The sequence below is a fragment of the Calypte anna genome, chromosome 7 (assembly GCF_003957555.1).
Source record: "Calypte anna isolate BGI_N300 chromosome 7, bCalAnn1_v1.p, whole genome shotgun sequence".
Classification (NCBI taxonomy): Eukaryota; Metazoa; Chordata; class Aves; order Apodiformes; family Trochilidae; genus Calypte; species Calypte anna.
Window position 1 is genome coordinate 16,068,029 of NC_044253.1, and position 16,608 is coordinate 16,084,636.

The 16,608-nt window shown below is 57.2% G+C and overlaps 1 protein-coding gene across 1 annotated transcript; it reads left to right on the forward strand.

The window, feature by feature from the left end:
* The first annotated feature begins 556 nt into the window (after positions 1–556).
* WNT6 (Wnt family member 6) lies at positions 557–13,796 on the forward strand. The gene is made up of 4 exons (XM_008496975.1): positions 557–633; positions 9,110–9,330; positions 12,057–12,358; positions 13,101–13,796. The coding sequence occupies exons 1-4, from the start codon at positions 557–559 to the stop codon at positions 13,560–13,562; spliced, it is 1,062 nt and encodes a 353-aa protein (XP_008495197.1). The 3' UTR covers positions 13,563–13,796.
* The last annotated feature ends 2,812 nt before the right edge of the window (positions 13,797–16,608 follow it).

Sequence of the window (16,608 nt, forward strand, 5' to 3'; positions counted from 1 at the left end):
GGCTGAGCTGGGCTATTCTAGGGCCGTGCCAGGCAGCGCTGTGCCAGGTTCTCAGGGCTGCGGGGGACAGGGCTGTGCCAGCCAGACCCTGCTAAAGGGATGTGCGTCCGAGCGCGGTAGCAGGGTGTGGAGCCGAGCAGGTTGCACCCACTGTCCCCCTGTCAGAGGGTGTCCGTGTCCGTGCCCGTGCCCACGCCGTGGCCGTGTCTGCGCGCCGGCAGCCGAGCTTGGCACCCAGGAGTCCCCCCTCCCGGCCCGCCCTGTCCGTCCCCCCGGGCTCCGGTTTCCCTGTCGGAGGCAGATGCTTTCGCAGCCCCGTCCCTCCTCCTCCTTCTCCGAAGCAGCCTCTGCTCCGCGCTCCAGCCGCCCGGAGGTGCCTGCCCAGCCCAGCCCCAGCCCAGCCCAGCCCCGCCGGCCGCGGTGCCCGCCCGGCCCGGCCCGGCGGAGCCAGGCAGCGGGCACACACCCGCCGGGTCCTCGGCCGGACCCTCGGGGCTGCCCGGCTACTCGCGAGGGGCACGGAGGGGGGTCGGCACTCCCCCTCAGCCCTGGCAGGATGCTGCCGTCCTCCCGGACCCAGCTGGGGCTCTTCTTCATCCTCCTCTGCCCTGCCAACATCATCGGTCTCTGGTGGTGAGTAGGACATTTCGGGGTGGGTGCCAGGAGGGTGCGCAGGGTCCCTCACTCTCCGGGCGTTATTTCCTCCACCTCAGCTTGGGGACAGAGTCCTCTACACCCGAGGCACTCTTTGGGTGGGCACTGCTCCTCCCTGGCCAGGTGGATCCATCTCGGGGGGCACCCTCATTCTGTCGGGGTTCAGCTACATGAGTGCATTGGGGATAGCAGGCTGGGGGGGACGCTGGGGGTACAGGGCACCCAAGTCCTGTGGAGTGAGCTGCAGACTGCCTCCCTGTACCTCATGCCCGCAGCCCAGAAGGGTTGCACGCCTGTGGGACAGGGGCCTCCAGACCCCTCCAATAAGTCAACTTTAATTAAAAGCTTGAGGGTCCCTACAGTGTGCCGTCCCGAATGGTGGCCTGGATGAGGCGGGGACAAAACCCCTGTTTGTAATGGTGCCTTCATCAAAGGCAGAGACGATGCCTTGCAGGATACCGAAGGGGGTGGGGGATTCATTACAGACGCAGAGCTGGGACCCAGCCTTGGAAAGCCCAGGTATCTGTCGAAACATGAACTATTTAAATCTATTAAGAATTTCACCCAGCCTGTCTTTATCCGGTTTTAAGTGCTTAGATTCCAGCTCCCCAGCGTGCCGTCCGGGCTATCATTCATTATCTGAGGCTATTCATCTCCACATCGTCACAGTCTTTTGACCCCTAAAATAAAGCTCTCCGTAAGTCTTTCCCCTCTCAGTCCCCCGCCTGCTTGCCAGTAATTTATTCCACAGCTCCATCCCCTTGGCTAGCCCTGGCTCCAGAAGTGCAGGGCAAAAGGGTGGGTATAAATGCTGCTTTTTGCAGTGTTTTACACCAGCTGAGTGGCCTCGGAGCCCAAGTGCTGTGTTTGTTGCTGGCAAATGGGTTAACAAAGGTCTGAGAGGCTCTTTCTTTGGGTTTTTGCTAGAGGAGGAGAGATTGAGGTAAGGTGAGCTTGGTTGGGGAAGGGTGTGTACCGAGTGTTCCCTTGAACCTCCCCCCCCTACCTTGGGCTAGCTGCACCATCCTGGAGCACTGTCTGTTTGGCTGTTTTCCCCTGAATAATTCTCAGGCTGCTGCTCTGACCTCGCAGCTGTCTCTTCAGCCCTCCCCACTTTCTCTGCCCCATTCTCATCCATACTCATCCTGGTGAGCTCTCACCCCCAGGCTTGTGCCCTGTGCTCCAGCCCCACAGGGTTGGGGGGGGCAAGGGTGAAGACGGAGCTTGTTTCACCTTCAGTTCAGGAGCAGGAAGACTGGACCAGCAAGGGCAGGGTGCTGGGATACTGCTGCCCCCCCACCGTGAGCCGTGTCTCGCTGCTGAGCCTGGGTCCTGCTGGTGCTGTGACGATGTCGTGTGTGTGCTGGCAGTGCTGGCTTGGAGAGATTAGCAGGATTTGGCAGAGGAGAGCAAGAGGTCAAACTTGTTTTCTTTTAAAAAGATGAAGAAAAGAAACTTTTAATTTAAGAATAATAACCCAGCTGCACACAGTGTGGTCAATGTACTGGGCATCAGAGCAGCTGTAGGGGAATCTACAAGCACGAACTCCGCTTCACTCCAGAGCCCGGGGCCAGCCAGCTGGGAAGAGATGTGTGGATGAGGCCACCAGCACCACCAAACGGACATGCTGGGTTTCCTGGGACAGGGCACCGGAGCAGCGAGCAGATTGACGAGCTGCTTCCCCCAGAGCTTGGGATTTCCAGCTCCTGGCTGAGACCATCTCTCATTTCCAGCGAGATTTCCCATGCCGAGGAGAGAAGCCTGGGTGCTTTTGAGCCAGCTTGAGGTGGAAATCTTCCCATGTGCCTGCTCCTGGTACCTTTCCTCTTTCCCAGATCTGGGTAGTACTGGTGCCTGTGAGTTTTACTTTTGGTGAGGAGGGGTTCAGGAGTGCAGGTGGTTGTTGTACCAGGGCTCCTGAAAGCCCCAGGGCTGATGGCACTAGTAGGGGCTGTTCCTCACTGTGTCTCACCAATGGACCTTGGTGGCATGCCTTTGTGTATGCTCAATTACCTGGGTAATTGGTAACTGGTATACTCAATTACACCTGTGGGTCCTTAGCCAAGGGGGCATGTTCTTCTGGGTAGGAAAAGGTCTTTACCCTCCTCCCCATCCCACCCCTGGGAGCATTGGCTGTGCAGTGTGGGAACATGCAGGGACAGCCTGTTTGAGGCATTTTTCCCCACAGTGGTGACAAAGCTGTTTTGTGGGAGTCGCATGGCAGGATGCAGCAGAGTTGGATCTCAGTGGTGATGGTCTCTAGCCCAGGCACACAGAAGGGCTCAGCCATTTACAGGTGGTAGTGGCACCTGTTGGGATTCTGGCAGATGGCTGCATCTACAGAGTAAGGTTCGGGTGTGGGATCTGAGTAGTGATATCATGTTGATGACATCGTAGCCTGAGAGAGAGCATCTTCTTACAATAAGCAGTGGGATGTCCCCAGGGGGCTCACTGAAGATACAGTCACCTTTGTTCTATATGTCCTATGCTCCTGTGTCTGAGAAGAAGCAGGGGGACAGGCAGACACACAGATCTTTCCATGATGAAGGGAAGCAGACTGTGGTCAGTGCTGATGGGGAAGATGTGTCATGCAGGTGTTGCTGGTCTCCTGATTAGTGCCAGGCTGCAGGGAATAGGCTCCCCTTGGTCCACCATCCCTGTAAAATATTTCTCCTACATCTTCCCATGTTTCCTTGCGCAACAATGATTCCTGTCTGAGCAGGACAGATAGGAACTGCTTGGGGCTCATGGGCTGAGCCTGGAGGCTGCAGGGATATGGGGTGGGCAAACCTGGTGCCTCAGGACCCTCAAGCAGATTGAGAGCAATATTTCAGCTGACCTGGTTTGTGGTTGGGCTCTGGTCACAGGGACAGCAGCACTGTGGGGATGGGGGTAAGCAAAGCCCAGCTTCTCTAGTGCCCCAACACCCATCAGCTCTCTGTGGGCACAGCTGAGTCCAGTCAGAAGGTGAAAAAGAGAGTGAGAGAGAAAGTCATCCTGGGTGAGATGTTCTCCAGCTGTGGGACTGAGAGAGCCAGACACGTGCCCTGTGACCCCGTCTCATGCATGCCCATGGGCAGTGTATCTGTAGGGCTCCTCCATATGCCAGCTCAGGGAGGACCCATTCATGAACACCCATGACTGCACCTCTGCTCTAGGAATTCCCGGCCAAGTGCTCCCTGAAGCCATGCAGTTCCACGTAGGTTCCATGTACCAGTGGCCTCCTCTTCTCTGCTGCCTTGACCAGCACCCACACAGCACAGAGCCTGTAAGGGCAGACTGCTGGGCTGTGGGGCCCTGCCTCTGTGCCTTGAAGTGAGCATCATGAGTCACCCTCTAGGCCTGCTGACCCACACATGCCACCCCACACCTCATGCCCTCCCACAGTGCCCAGTGGACTGGGCTGCCTGGCTGTCTTGGGCATGCCCTCACCTCTGGAGCAGCACCATGAGGACAGCAAAGTACCCCCCAGCAAAGGAACCCTTGCCCAATGGCATCTCCCTGTGCCCATTATGGGGAAGCCACTGACCCACTGGGTTTTTCAAAGGGAAAATATTTCCCTTGAGATCTCTGACATGGCTCTGGCAGCAGAATCAGGCTACTTGTGTTATCCTGCAAAGGCAAGAACTGAGCTTTCCCCCCTGCCATTCCTTGTCACCACTTCCAGTCACCTCTGCTCTCACACAGTGACACCAAGGTTGCCAAACCCGTCTGTGTATGTAGCCCAAGCTGGAGGACTCATCTGGGCTTTGCATCAGAGTCCTGACCTCTGCAAATCCCCTAGCAGGAGGGTGCTAGGTAGAGATGGGCATATATTGCTTATGGCATATTTGCTTACGATGCACAGGGTTTTGCTGCCATGTATGACACCTACATTTGGGTATATGCTAGCCCAGCCCTTGTGCCACCCCAGCTCGAGCCTCTACAAGTGCCTTGAGGAAGGACACAGTGACCAGGGATGGGTCAACCCCTTTTTTTCTCATCCCAGCCCCTCCAGGGCTTGTACAAGTCTTCAAGACCACTATCCCTGTGGGCACATGCTCCCTCCACCCACCCAGTACACATGGCTCAAGCTTGAGCAGCTCCTGCAGGTGAGGGCCTGGCCTCAGTGTGAACCTGCAGCCAGCAGGTCCTTAGCCTCCCTCCTTTGAGTTGTTTCCCAGTTATCCGCATCCTGTCCTTGCTGAGAAAGTGTGAGAAGGAGGGCAGGGTATGGGTTGCCTTTAGCATTTCCTGTTCCCTCAGGGTGTCCCTGGTGCTGCTTGGCATCTGAACCCTGGCTGTGCCCCCCAGGGCAGTGACTTGCTGCTTACTCACCTCCCCTTGCTCCTCCTGCTCTGCTTTCCACACCAGCTGCCCCAGTTAGTAACCCCCTCTCCAGTGACACCCACGCATTGCCCCAGGTGAGGGGCCAGGCACCCGCTGCACACCTGCGTGGGGTAAAAAGAAGCTGGATGGGTGAAAATTAATGTTTTTGCCCCCTCACCCTCTTTGCATAGTTTGGAAAGAGACAGGCCAGGTGACAGACATGGAACAAAGCTCCCATAGGCTCAGATTTCTTGGCAGGGCTGTGACAGAGCATGATACCAGTGGGTGGGATGTAGGGTGACCCATCCCCTTAGGGATGGAGCTCAGCTCTCCAGGGATGCTCTCCAAGCAGGTCTGCAGGCCTGGGGAGATGGATTGGACACCTTGGCATCTTGCATCCCCCTCCTGAAGCTATCTAGAGGCTGGGATGGAGATCTGCATGGGAGGCAAGCCATGCCCTTGCTACCCTACAGCAGGGTCCTCTTGGTGCTTGGGAATGGCTGGGCAGCAGTAAGCAATGGGTGTAGACCTGACAGGGGCTAGCATGGCACAACCACTGGTCTCTCATAGGATTTCTGGGCCATCAGGACCAACAGAAAAACTTTTCTATCCAAAATGCAGGTGTCATTTTTGAAGGCTGACTGTCCTCTACCTCGATGCATGGCTCTGCCAGCCCCTCTTCATTGCCTCCCTGCAAACTGGGATCCCACTGGCTCCCCTGGATCATGGTCTGCTGGCAGGGCCAGGAGAATCATATAATTGTTTTGGTTGGAAGAGACCTTTAAGGTCATCAAGTCCAACTGCTAACTCAGCCCTGCCAGGTACACCACTAACCTGTGTCTCTCGACACCACATGTACACATCTTTTAAACACCTCCAGAGATGGTGAATCGATCACATCCCTGGGCAGCCTCTTCCAGTGCCTGACAAACTCTTTTACTGAAGAAATTTTTCCTGCTCCACATGATCCCCATGTCCAAGAGGAAGATGGGGACTTGTACTAGGCTCCTCAACTATGATTTTAGGTATTAACTGGACTGGGACATACTGGAGGCTCCATGACCATGGGTTGAGCCTGAAAACTTGTGTTTATGGCTCTTAGGAACTGTTGCAGCGGGGTCAACATCCAGAGCACAGGAGTTGCACCAGAATTCCCAGTGACTCCTGTTTCATGTGCATCACAGGAACTGGGCTCAGGCCTGTAGCTCTGGCAGCCAAAAGGGAGACAGCAGCAGGTTAGATGGGGGTTGCAGCTCCTCTTCTGTGCCTCAGTTTCCCCTTTCAGCCACGGGGGTTGTTTCCCTTGCACATGGGTCCTGGGAATCATGGCAAAAAGTGTGGAGCTCATCATCTTGGCTTCTTTCTGGGCAAGGAGGCAGACATGGGTCATTGATTTCGGCAGCAGGCAAAGGGCATGGGGGGCAGGCAGGAGGGATGCTGCCCAGGCGCCAAGGCCGGCTGGGAGCTGCTGGGTGGGAGGTGGCAGAAGGCCGGGATGCCCCGGGCAGGTTAGGGGGGAGCCAGGCTGGCGACCCGGTTCCTTCACCAGGGCAGGGGGAGGAGTGCCCGGCGGCAGAGGTGGGGCACCTTAATTGTAGATGCGGGAGGCCTTGGAGCAGGACAAGCTCAGGCAGATCTGGGCCCCGCGCCTCAGCCCTTGCCAAAGCGGTAGCAGTTTGGCAGCATTTTTCTTGCCCTTGTCTCTTCCCCCCCCTTCTGCCCCCCCCTTCCAAAACCCTCCAAAGCAAAACAGCTCTCGGGCTCCCGGCAGCTCCCAGCGGAAATTAATATTGTGCCGGACTTAGGCAGCCCACCCCATGCCTCGCCGGCATGGCTGGAGAGATCCTGCAGGCTCCCTGCAGGCTCCCTCCAGCCTCACTGCCGCCCAGACCATGGGTGGGGACCCCCGCGGTGCCTGCAAGCCCCTCACTGCCCCCCAGCCCTGCAGGGCTGAGCTCTGCTTCCCAGTCTGATCTGTCGGGATGGGGTGAGCCGCAGTTCAGCATTTGATCTGACGGCCCCGGGGGGCTGGCGCATCGTTTTTATTTGAGTACAAAGATTCATCTCTTAATTAAAGTCCTGTCCCGGCTCCCCCTCTTCCCCACCCTACTGAAGCAGGCGGCCAAACCTCCACCATCCTATCGGGGATACTGAGAGCCCACGGTCCCCAAGGAGAGTGAGCCTGGAGTCAGGCATGGAGGATTGAATCCCTATGTGGTCATTATGGGCTGGGACTGGGCAGGCTCACTGGTGTTTTTCCATGTGCACCTCAGTTTCCCCGTCAATGGGAGGGGGCCTGTGGCAGCCCAGCTACAGCCCCACAATGCTTCCCCAGCTGCCCCCTCCCTTTGCAGGAATACCCATGTATCATGAAGCAAAGGGAAACTGAGCTGTGGGCAGCAAAGGGTGATGGTGCTCCCCATCAGTGGTGTGGGCTTGCCTCAGTTTTCCTTCTGGAGGTCATCTTTCTAGGCTGCACTTATCAGTTGAGCTGTTTAACCCTTTAAACCTGGTGTCAAAGCGTAAGGGCTTTTTTTCCAGGCTGTGCGAGGGCACATCTTCCCCAAACCCAGCTGGGATTTGGTGGGCAGGACATTGCTGGCAGTTTGGGGACTATCATGGGGCAGAGGACCCTGATAGAACCTCAAGCCTAAAACGAGGGGCTCAGAGGGGGTTTGTACCCAGGGCAGGATGGCAAGCAAAGTCCTGCAGCCTGGTGTCCCCAAACACAGCCTCACAGCTGTGAGAGAATGAAAAGGAAACCCGGAACACATTTAAACACCGAGGTTCAGCTTGTGATTTTCAAGCCCCTGGGGCTTGGCCAGACTATAAAGGTCTGGGTTTGGAAGCTGCAACACAGCCGGTGCTCCCCAGCAGCACAGGCTGCCTGGGCACTGCACCCCAGGGGACCCCAGGGGATGTGGCCTCACATTCCTCGGGAATCCCAAAGTGCTGGGAGATGCTGAGTCCAGCACTGGGGTTCTGTGGGCATCCACAGCTAGGAAAAACATGTCATTTAGCAGGACAATCTCTGAGTGGGGTTGTGTTTGGGGCATATAAAATTTGGGTGGCCCATGGGCATGTGGTCTCTGTGCCATGGGATGGGCTCTGTGGGCGGGAGGCCGTCAGCATGGTGTGCCTGCCCTTTGCCTGCTGCAGCTCTGGTGTTGCCCGCAGCAGAGCTGGAGTATCGCCCACCCCGGCACGGGGCACGGTGCCGGCGGGCTGCACAGCTGCACGAGCCGTGCCATGGAAGGCACTCCAGGCAAAATGTGTGGGGAAAGTACAGGAGTTTCTGTAGCCAGCAGTACTCCAGGGAGCACGGCATCATGCTCAGACTTTGCCTCCCAGCCCGGAGAGCAAAGCACCTCTCTTCAGCTGTGCTGGCGAGGAGGAGCTGTCTCTGGCATGGGCCCAGGAGATACTTGCCCTCCCGTGCTGGCATCGGCTGGGCTGGCGATGGCACCTGCATCCCTCCCTCGCACACACGCTGCTGCCTGTTATTCCGTTCCCCTGGGCCGGTGCCTGGGTAGGGGGAGGTGAGCATGGGAGCCTGGCCAGCAGCCAAAGGGCTTTATCACCGGCAAGGTCACTCGGCTCATCTCCCACGGGGTAAAGCAGTGAGCGAGCCCCGTAGGAGAGGGAGCGGCACACCAAGAGCTCTGTCTGGGCTCCATGCTGTGCTCATGGTCCTCTGGGATCTGCAGCTGCACCAGGCATTGGTCACACTGTGACACCAGGGCTGTGCCAAGTCAGCACCTGACCCAACCACCAGGTGCTGGGCAGCACCACTTCTTTGTCACCTTTCACTGCAGACACTGCCAGTGGGGATGTCCCCAAGGGCTTCAAGGTGTGGGGTGGCACATGCCAACATCATTTTCCAGCCAGTCCCACAACTGGGGATCTCTTCCATTCCCTGGATGGCTGGGCAGGTAAAGGTGGCCCCTGGGTGCTGGCATGCACATGCTACCCATACATTTTGCCCTGCTCTCCCTGCATACCTCTCCCTTTCCCCCTGCTCCCCAGGCTCTGAGCCAGCACTGCCCCACAGACCCTGTGAGCAGGACTGGCTATGCTCCATCCCCACCCTGGTTCCCCCCCCCAGGCTCAGGTGCTGGTTTTGCTCTGCTCACTGTCCCTCCTGCAGGGCAGTGGGGAGCCCCCTGGTCATGGACCCCAACAGCATCTGCCGCAAGACGAAGCGACTGGCAGGGAAGCAGGCGGAGCTGTGCCAGCTGGAGCCAGAGATCGTGCAGGAGGTGGCCAAGGGCACCAAGCTGGGAGTCCGGGAGTGCCAGTACCAATTCCGCTTTCGTCGCTGGAACTGTACCAGCCACAGCAAATACTTTGGCAAGATCCTACAGCAGGGTAAGTCCAGCACTTCCTCAGCCCATCACCCAGTCACGCACCTCCCAGGGACTCCTGAACCAGAGTCTGGGCGTGCAAACCTGTGTGTGTGTGTGTGTGTGTGCGTGTGTGTTGCTCAGTGCTCCCTGGTGCAGTCACGCTGTGGTTTTACTGCCGGGACATGTCTCTCCGTGTTGTAATGAAGCAATTACTGATGCTCCCAGACAGTGCGGGGCTTCACAAAGCCCAAGAATGCACCCTCGTCTGGCAGTGATTTACTGCTCCCCCAGGACCCCAGGGTGTGCTGGGGGAAGGGACCTGGGTGGGAGGCAGTGCGCAGCCGCTGAGAGCTGCCCGTTGTCTCATGGGTGCCCTGCAGATCCCTCCTCCAGACCTTGCAAGGAGAAGAGGAGTGCTTGCCCCCCATCCTTGTGTCCGGGGATGGGCATCCTGATGTTACCCTGAGATGGGAAGGTCCAGGTGGATACAGTTCAGCTGCATCAGGTCTAGAGCAAGGGCAGAGTGAGGGGCACCTGTTGAGTCCGTAAGGAATGGGAAAGCCTTGCCATGCTCCTCAGGGAGAGGGGCTGGGATGTGTATAGGGAAGGGGGTGTGAGTTGCTTAGTGGGTGGAGAGTTTAGTCCTGCCCCTGTTTCCATGGTGGCTCCTGTGCTGAAGTGAATGAATATGTTGTACCCGTTCTTCTTGGCCATCACATCTCCTGTTGGTGAATCCACCAGGCCAAGGCAGAGTGTGTATGCCCTTGGGCCATGCAAGGGAGCCAGAGTTGCTGTGGATACCATTTGGGGGCAGAGCTGGGACTTCACAGAGACACGAGCCTCTGGTGAAGGGGTAGGTTCATTTAAGATGCTGATTTACAAGTGGTTCCCCCAACACAGGGACATGTATTCAGTTGAGGGGCAGAGAGCCAGGACACATGGGGGACACTCCTGCCTTTGGAGTCACCTAAATTCACACTGACCTCTCAGTGAGGCTGGTGGGATCTGTGCCAGGCAGGGCTCCAGGATGGAAGCAGGGTGGTGCCAGGATGCCAAGGCCAGACCAGGTAGTGCGTAGGTGGTGCTGGGGGATGAGCTGTCAGGTACCTGGGTACAGCTTGGGCTGGAGAAGACACAGGTGCATGGCGATGCTGAAGGAGGCAGCACACTCTGTTTGGCCCAGTCTCACTGCTGGACTGTTGGAGATGAGCAATGTCCTGGGGACAGTGGTGAGTTTGGGAGCCCCTGGCACTCTGAGGATATGGCACCTCACAGTTAGAGGCATGGAGGTGCCCAGGGCTGCATCCTAAGTATTAGAAGCAGAGATGGCCCTTCACTGAGAGATTCCAGCAGGCACCAACCTTCCTGTGAGTCTGCAGGGACTTCATAAAACATCATAGCATTTCTGGGGTTCCCAGCTGCCAGCAACAGGCCCCTCCCATCCCACAGCCTCTTCTTTCCAAGGATGCTGCAGTGAGCTACGCTTCCTGGCCATAGCCTTCCCATGCAGTCATGGCCACCCTCCCTTCCCTCCCTGCCCCCTTTGCCAGTCCTGTGTGCCAGGGCAGGCTGGCATGTGGGCAGTCACACGTCTGGAGGAAATGTCAGAGGAGCAGCTGTCAAGCAGGTGGCATGGGAAGCTCTGCCAGTTGTGAACTGCCCACCAAGGGCTTTCCCACCCCAGGCGAGTGGTCATGTGGCTTAGAAGGGAGCAGGAAGGCCAGGACAGGGGACACTCATCCCCAGCATTTTCACTGCTGGAAAGGCACTGTTGTGCCCAGTTCCTACCAACACCACTGGAAATCAGGTGCTGCATGGAGGAGCTGCTAATGGAGCTGGTTCCCAGGAGCCCCTCTTCCCAGTGCACCCAGGTCAAAGTGCTGGAGATGGAGGGGGAACCTACTAAAACATGTATCTTCTCTGTTCCCATGCTTCTGGCATTTCCCATGTGTCCCCACCCTGGATGGGCAGGGGTTTGCCTGGCAGAGGGATGCGGGGAACATAGGAGCCCCCCGAGCAGGGCGCCGCGCCCCCACTGCCAGAATCCCCCGCTGGCTGCGGCTGCGAGCGGCAGGTCCAGGCAGGGGAAAGATGCTTGGAATTCGTGTCCCGGAGCAGAGAGAGACAGGAGCAAATACTAATAATAAATAATCCTGCAGGGTGGAGGCTGTGCCGAAAGAGGGAGGGGGGCAGGCAGTGCCCCATGGCAAAGTGGGTATATGGAGGGAAGGTGGGTAGCACAGCTGCCACCATGCAGAGAGCCAAGTGACAACACCAATGTCCCCTGCAGCACTTCCCTCCAGGTGCCAGCTTGCAGCTGAGAATGGGATTTTTACTGCTTGGAGGGACACTGCAGGGTAGTTTGAAGAAGCTGTGGGTATCACCTGGGACCCCCTGCCTGCAGCCAGCACCAGCTCACAGAGTTCCCCTCTTTTTTATGGAGCAGCACCCATCCTTGCAAGGGGAGGCAGGAGATCTGATGCCTTTAGGATTCTACAGCTACAGTGGAGGAATGCTGGCAGGGCCTGGCCATGCCCCAGATTCTGCGTATTGGCTTGTTAGAGACAGGTCCTGCCCGAGGCAGCCCTCTCCTGGGTGGGTGCATCACCTGGGGAACAGCGTCCAGCACAGATGAAAGGGGAGAGGGGGATGTCTGAGCACCCGTGTGGTGCTGGCAGGAAGATGTTTTTCTTGCACAGCCATTGCCAGAGATGACCCCACATCCCAGCCCTGGCTGTTCCTCTGCAGATATCCGGGAGACAGCCTTCGTATATGCCATCACAGCGGCTGGGGTGAGCCACACCATCACACAGGCCTGCAGCATGGGTGAGCTACTGCAGTGTGGCTGTGAGCTGACAAGGAGCCGGGCCCCCCCCTCGCCCACAGTGGGTCCGGGCACTGAGGGCACAGCCTGGGAGTGGGGGGGCTGTGGGGATGACGTGCAGTTTGGCTACGAGAAATCCCAGCAATTCATGGATGCCAAGAGCAAGAAAGGCAAAAATGACATCCGAGCTCTCATCGACCTGCACAATAATGAAGCTGGGCGCTTGGTAAGGACTCTTCTTATGCTCCCTGCCCTCTGAAAACATCACCCTTCCGTAGGATGTCAGGTTGGAAGGGACCTCAAGAATCATCTGGTCCAACCCTTCTAATATTATAGTTTACATAAGATGTCTCAGCACCCTGTCGAGCTGAGACTTGAAACTTTCCAAAGTGGGGTAATCCACCACTTCCCCTGGGAGACCATTGCATGGTCTGACTGCCCCCATAGGGAAAAAATTACCTCTTGTGTCTGAGGTAAATCTTCCCAGGAACAACTTGTGCCCATTTCCGCTTGTGTAATCCATGTGACTCCTTGTAAACAGGGAGTCCCCATCTTCTTTGTAGCTGCCCTTTAAGTACTAGAACATAGTAATAAGGCCTCCCCTAAGCCTTCTCTTCTCAAGGCTGAACAAACCCAGTTTTCTCAGCTGCTTCTCATATGGCAGGTGCTCCAGTCCTCTGATCATCCTCGTGGTTCTTCTCTGGACCCTCTCCAGCCTGTCTGCATCCATGCCCTTACCCAGCTCAGCCCTCCACCTTTGTTTCTCCCAGGCCATATACCTGCACCAACACTGGGTGAAACATGGACCCACTATCTTTCAGGAGTGCTTTGCAGGTGCTTTTGAAACCCCCTGTGCCCCTTCCACCTCTCCCTAGGTCCAGGGCAGCACCAAGAGTCAGGATTTTATTTGGGGGTGCTGGTCAGGGAGGCAGGGGACCAGAGTCTGAGTGTTGCCATCTCTTTCTCAGGCAGTGCGCAGCTACATGAGGACAGAGTGCAAATGCCACGGGCTGTCGGGCTCCTGCACCCTGCGAACCTGCTGGAGGAAAATGCCCCATTTCCGTGAGGTGGGAGACCGCCTGCTCGAGCGCTTCAACGGGGCTTTCAAGGTGATGGGGGGCAACGATGGGAAAACCCTCATCCCTGTGGGCGACAACATCAAACCACCCGACAAGCAGGACCTCATCTACTCAGCCGACTCGCCTGATTTCTGCTCGGCTAACCGTAAGACGGGCTCTCTGGGCACCCGGGGCCGTGTCTGCAACAGCACGGCCATGGACACGAGTGGGTGTGACTTGCTGTGCTGCGGGCGAGGGCACCGGGATGAGACGGTGGTGCTGGAGGAGAACTGCCTGTGCCGCTTCCACTGGTGCTGCGTGGTGCAGTGCCGCAAGTGCTCTGTCCGCCAGGAGCTCAGCCTCTGTGTCTGATGGCCCAGGGTCGGGAGAGGACGATTTTGGGGGCTGCTCCCAGGCACATGCTGTGGCCCTTCTGGGACAGACACAGGTGGAGCTGGTGGCAGGAATGGCAGAGGTGAGCCGAGCTCTGTGCCCTGGGAAGTCCTGGCTTACTTCGGAGACAACAAGGTGCAGCCTGACATTCCTATGACCCTTGTGGTGGGAGCTATGGGCACAGAACTTCCTCTAATAAAACTATTTAAAGCCAGTGTGCCACAGCGCTTCCTGGGGAGGGCTGGGAAGGGACTAGCTGGAGAGCTGGAGATCTGTCCTGCCCTGGCTGTGAGTACTGGTCAGCTGGACTGCCTCCAGCCTCCTGTTGGTGCTGGAGCTACCCTGCTGGTAGCTATTGCACTTCTTAGTTAATTTTTGATCCACTCTTTGCTTTAATCCACCCTTGTGGAGCCAGGAGGATGAGTGTGGATGAGGGCAAGAATTCTCCTGCTTTGCTCTGCAGTCCCTGGGCTGGGTGGGTGCTCTCCTCCCATCATCTATGGCCACCACCACTTGGAGATGCCTGTTTGTCATCCACTACCATCTGGAATATTTGCACTGAACTACAATCCACAGACCCCTCCACTCACCCCTCATGCAGGAGGTATGGCTATACGCCCTGACACCATGGTGATGGGCTGTGAATTTGTTGAAGGTTTCCTCTCTTCTCACTCCATCTTCAGCCATTGTTGCTGCAGTGCCCACTGTGAGGCCTGTCACGGAGAAGCTCTTTGTGGTGCTGGCACTGCTGGCTTGGTGGCATGCAAGGCATTCTCTTGGCCTGCTGTAGGGCATGTGCAGCTTCACCTGGCTGTAACTTTGCCAGGCATGTCTTGGTAACCTGATAAGCCTGTGCCCCTCATGGGCAAGCACAGAGCGAGGAACAGCCTGCCTGGGTGCCCAGCTGGACAGGCTGCCATCCCTCTGCTCCAGAGACTCTGGGGGTCTCCAAGGGGTCCCTCATGCTTCAGGGAGCCCATGGGAACTGGTTCTCCAGCCTTTCCAAGTGAGGGAGGGTTAGGTCACTAACAGAGGGAGACTGCTTTGCTGGCAATGCCACACTGGGTTGAGGAGGCCCTGAGGGATGTCAGCATAGCCAGAACCTGTTCAGAGGCTCATGCTCCCATGCTTGCACTCCATGCCATTGCCATGCAAGGGCATGAGGGCTTTGCTGGTCCACCCCTCTGCAAAGGGGCTATGAGGCTCTCAGCCCAGGAGGGCAATACCCTGTTCAAGAGGTGCTACCAGGCAGAGCAGGAGTGGGTCTCACATCATGATGCAAGAGGAGCAGCAGTGAGGTGATAACCACCAGCAGGTCTATCCTCACCCAAACCCCTGGCAGCCAGTGGGGAAGGGCAGAATGCTGGTGAACCATTAACACTGTCCAGCAGATGCTGAGAAGGGAGTCTCTAAATCTGTCAGCTTCAACTTTGCAGCTGGAAATTCCCTCCTGGCTTGCCCACAGCAGCACTGGGAAAGAGGAGGCACTTGGGGCTTCTGGGAACTCCTGGCCATGTGCCCGCCCATGGGAACACATAGGTGGGTGTGAGCAGGGTTGGGTGGGTGCAGGTGAAGGTTCCTCTGCATGCAAGCAGCTTGGGGGGTGCGTGTGTATGCGTGCAGGCAACACGTCTCCACATGTTCACCATAAGATGTGTGCATGTGAGCTTGTGTGCACACCCATCATCGTGTGTGTGAGTGTTTCATGGGTGTGCAGACAAGATGGCCTGCCTGTCTTCATGCATGTCTGTGAATATACAGCAAGTCATTAGCATGTGTGTAGTGGTGACATTGTCCCTGTGTGCAAGTATGTTTGTTTACATGTGTCTTGCTGCATTTGTGCAGGTGTGTCTGGGACAGGGAAGACGTGTGGGTGCAGGAGGGGAGCTGCAGAGCTGCAGAATCTGTGTGCTGGAAGATGTAGGGACCCATTTCACAGGTTCCTTTGAATTAGAAACACCAGGGCACATCTCAGTCCCTGGGTTTCCCACCAGTGGAGCTCAGTTCAGGAAAGTCCTGTGAAAATTTTGGTCACCCCTGCTCTCTCCTGGAACCATCCCAGGCTGATGCCTGTTATCCTGGGTGATTCTGAAGCTTTTTGTGAGATTTCAGTGTGCATGGGTTGAGTCTGGTAAGAGCTCCATCCCAGCTCTGACCTCAGTGTGCTCTTTCTGTGGAGTTTGCCTCATTTTCCCCACAGCGGGCTGTTTTCACACACCCGGCTGGATGGACATGGCCCTGGAGGTCTGGATCATAGGTAAACCCTGGTAAGACAGGTAGCTCTCGTGAGTAGGGGATCTGACCTGTGTTCTCTTTGCCAGTGCCCCACATCACAGCTTCTGAAGGCTGAAGACCACAAAAGGCAAAAATGTGGAGGAGGGAGAAGCTGGAAAATGGATCTAGCACAGAGCCAAAGGGTTGTAGGCTGACTCCTCCACACCTCGAGGATATCTCCAAGTGACCTTAGAAGGAGAGTTTGCTCATCTGGGGGCTGCTAGCTCCCTGCTGGCAACTTTCTGAGCTTCCCCTGAGATGGCAGAGCCAAATCCATTCCCTTGTTAGCCAGGAGAGGTCCTGGCATAGGCAGGTGATGCTAGTCAGATTCCCCTGGCAATCTCTCAGCCTCCTAGCCTTCTAGCAGCCTCCCCAGCTCCTCAAACCCTTAGGAGCTCCCCAAGAGCTACTCATCCTCTAGGACCCCAGCTCAGACACCTAGCAGCACTCCAGCAGTCCCCAGGAACCCCTCATCCCCCTAGCAGTCTCCTAGGTCCCCAGCAATGCCCCGGAAGACACCCAGATTCCTAGAAATCTCCCAGATCCCCCGGCCCCTGGGAGCCCGAGGGTCTCAAGATCCCCCAGCTTCTAGCCCAGAGGGGTAGCAGCATCCTCATCGTCGCCGTGGCAACCCGGGATGCGGGGCGGGGCTGCCGGAGAGGCGCAGGGTGACCGCCAGGGGGCGCTGCGGAACGCCACGAGGGGCGTGGGGGTCACGGGTGGTGGGCATGGGGGGTGAAGGGGAGCATGG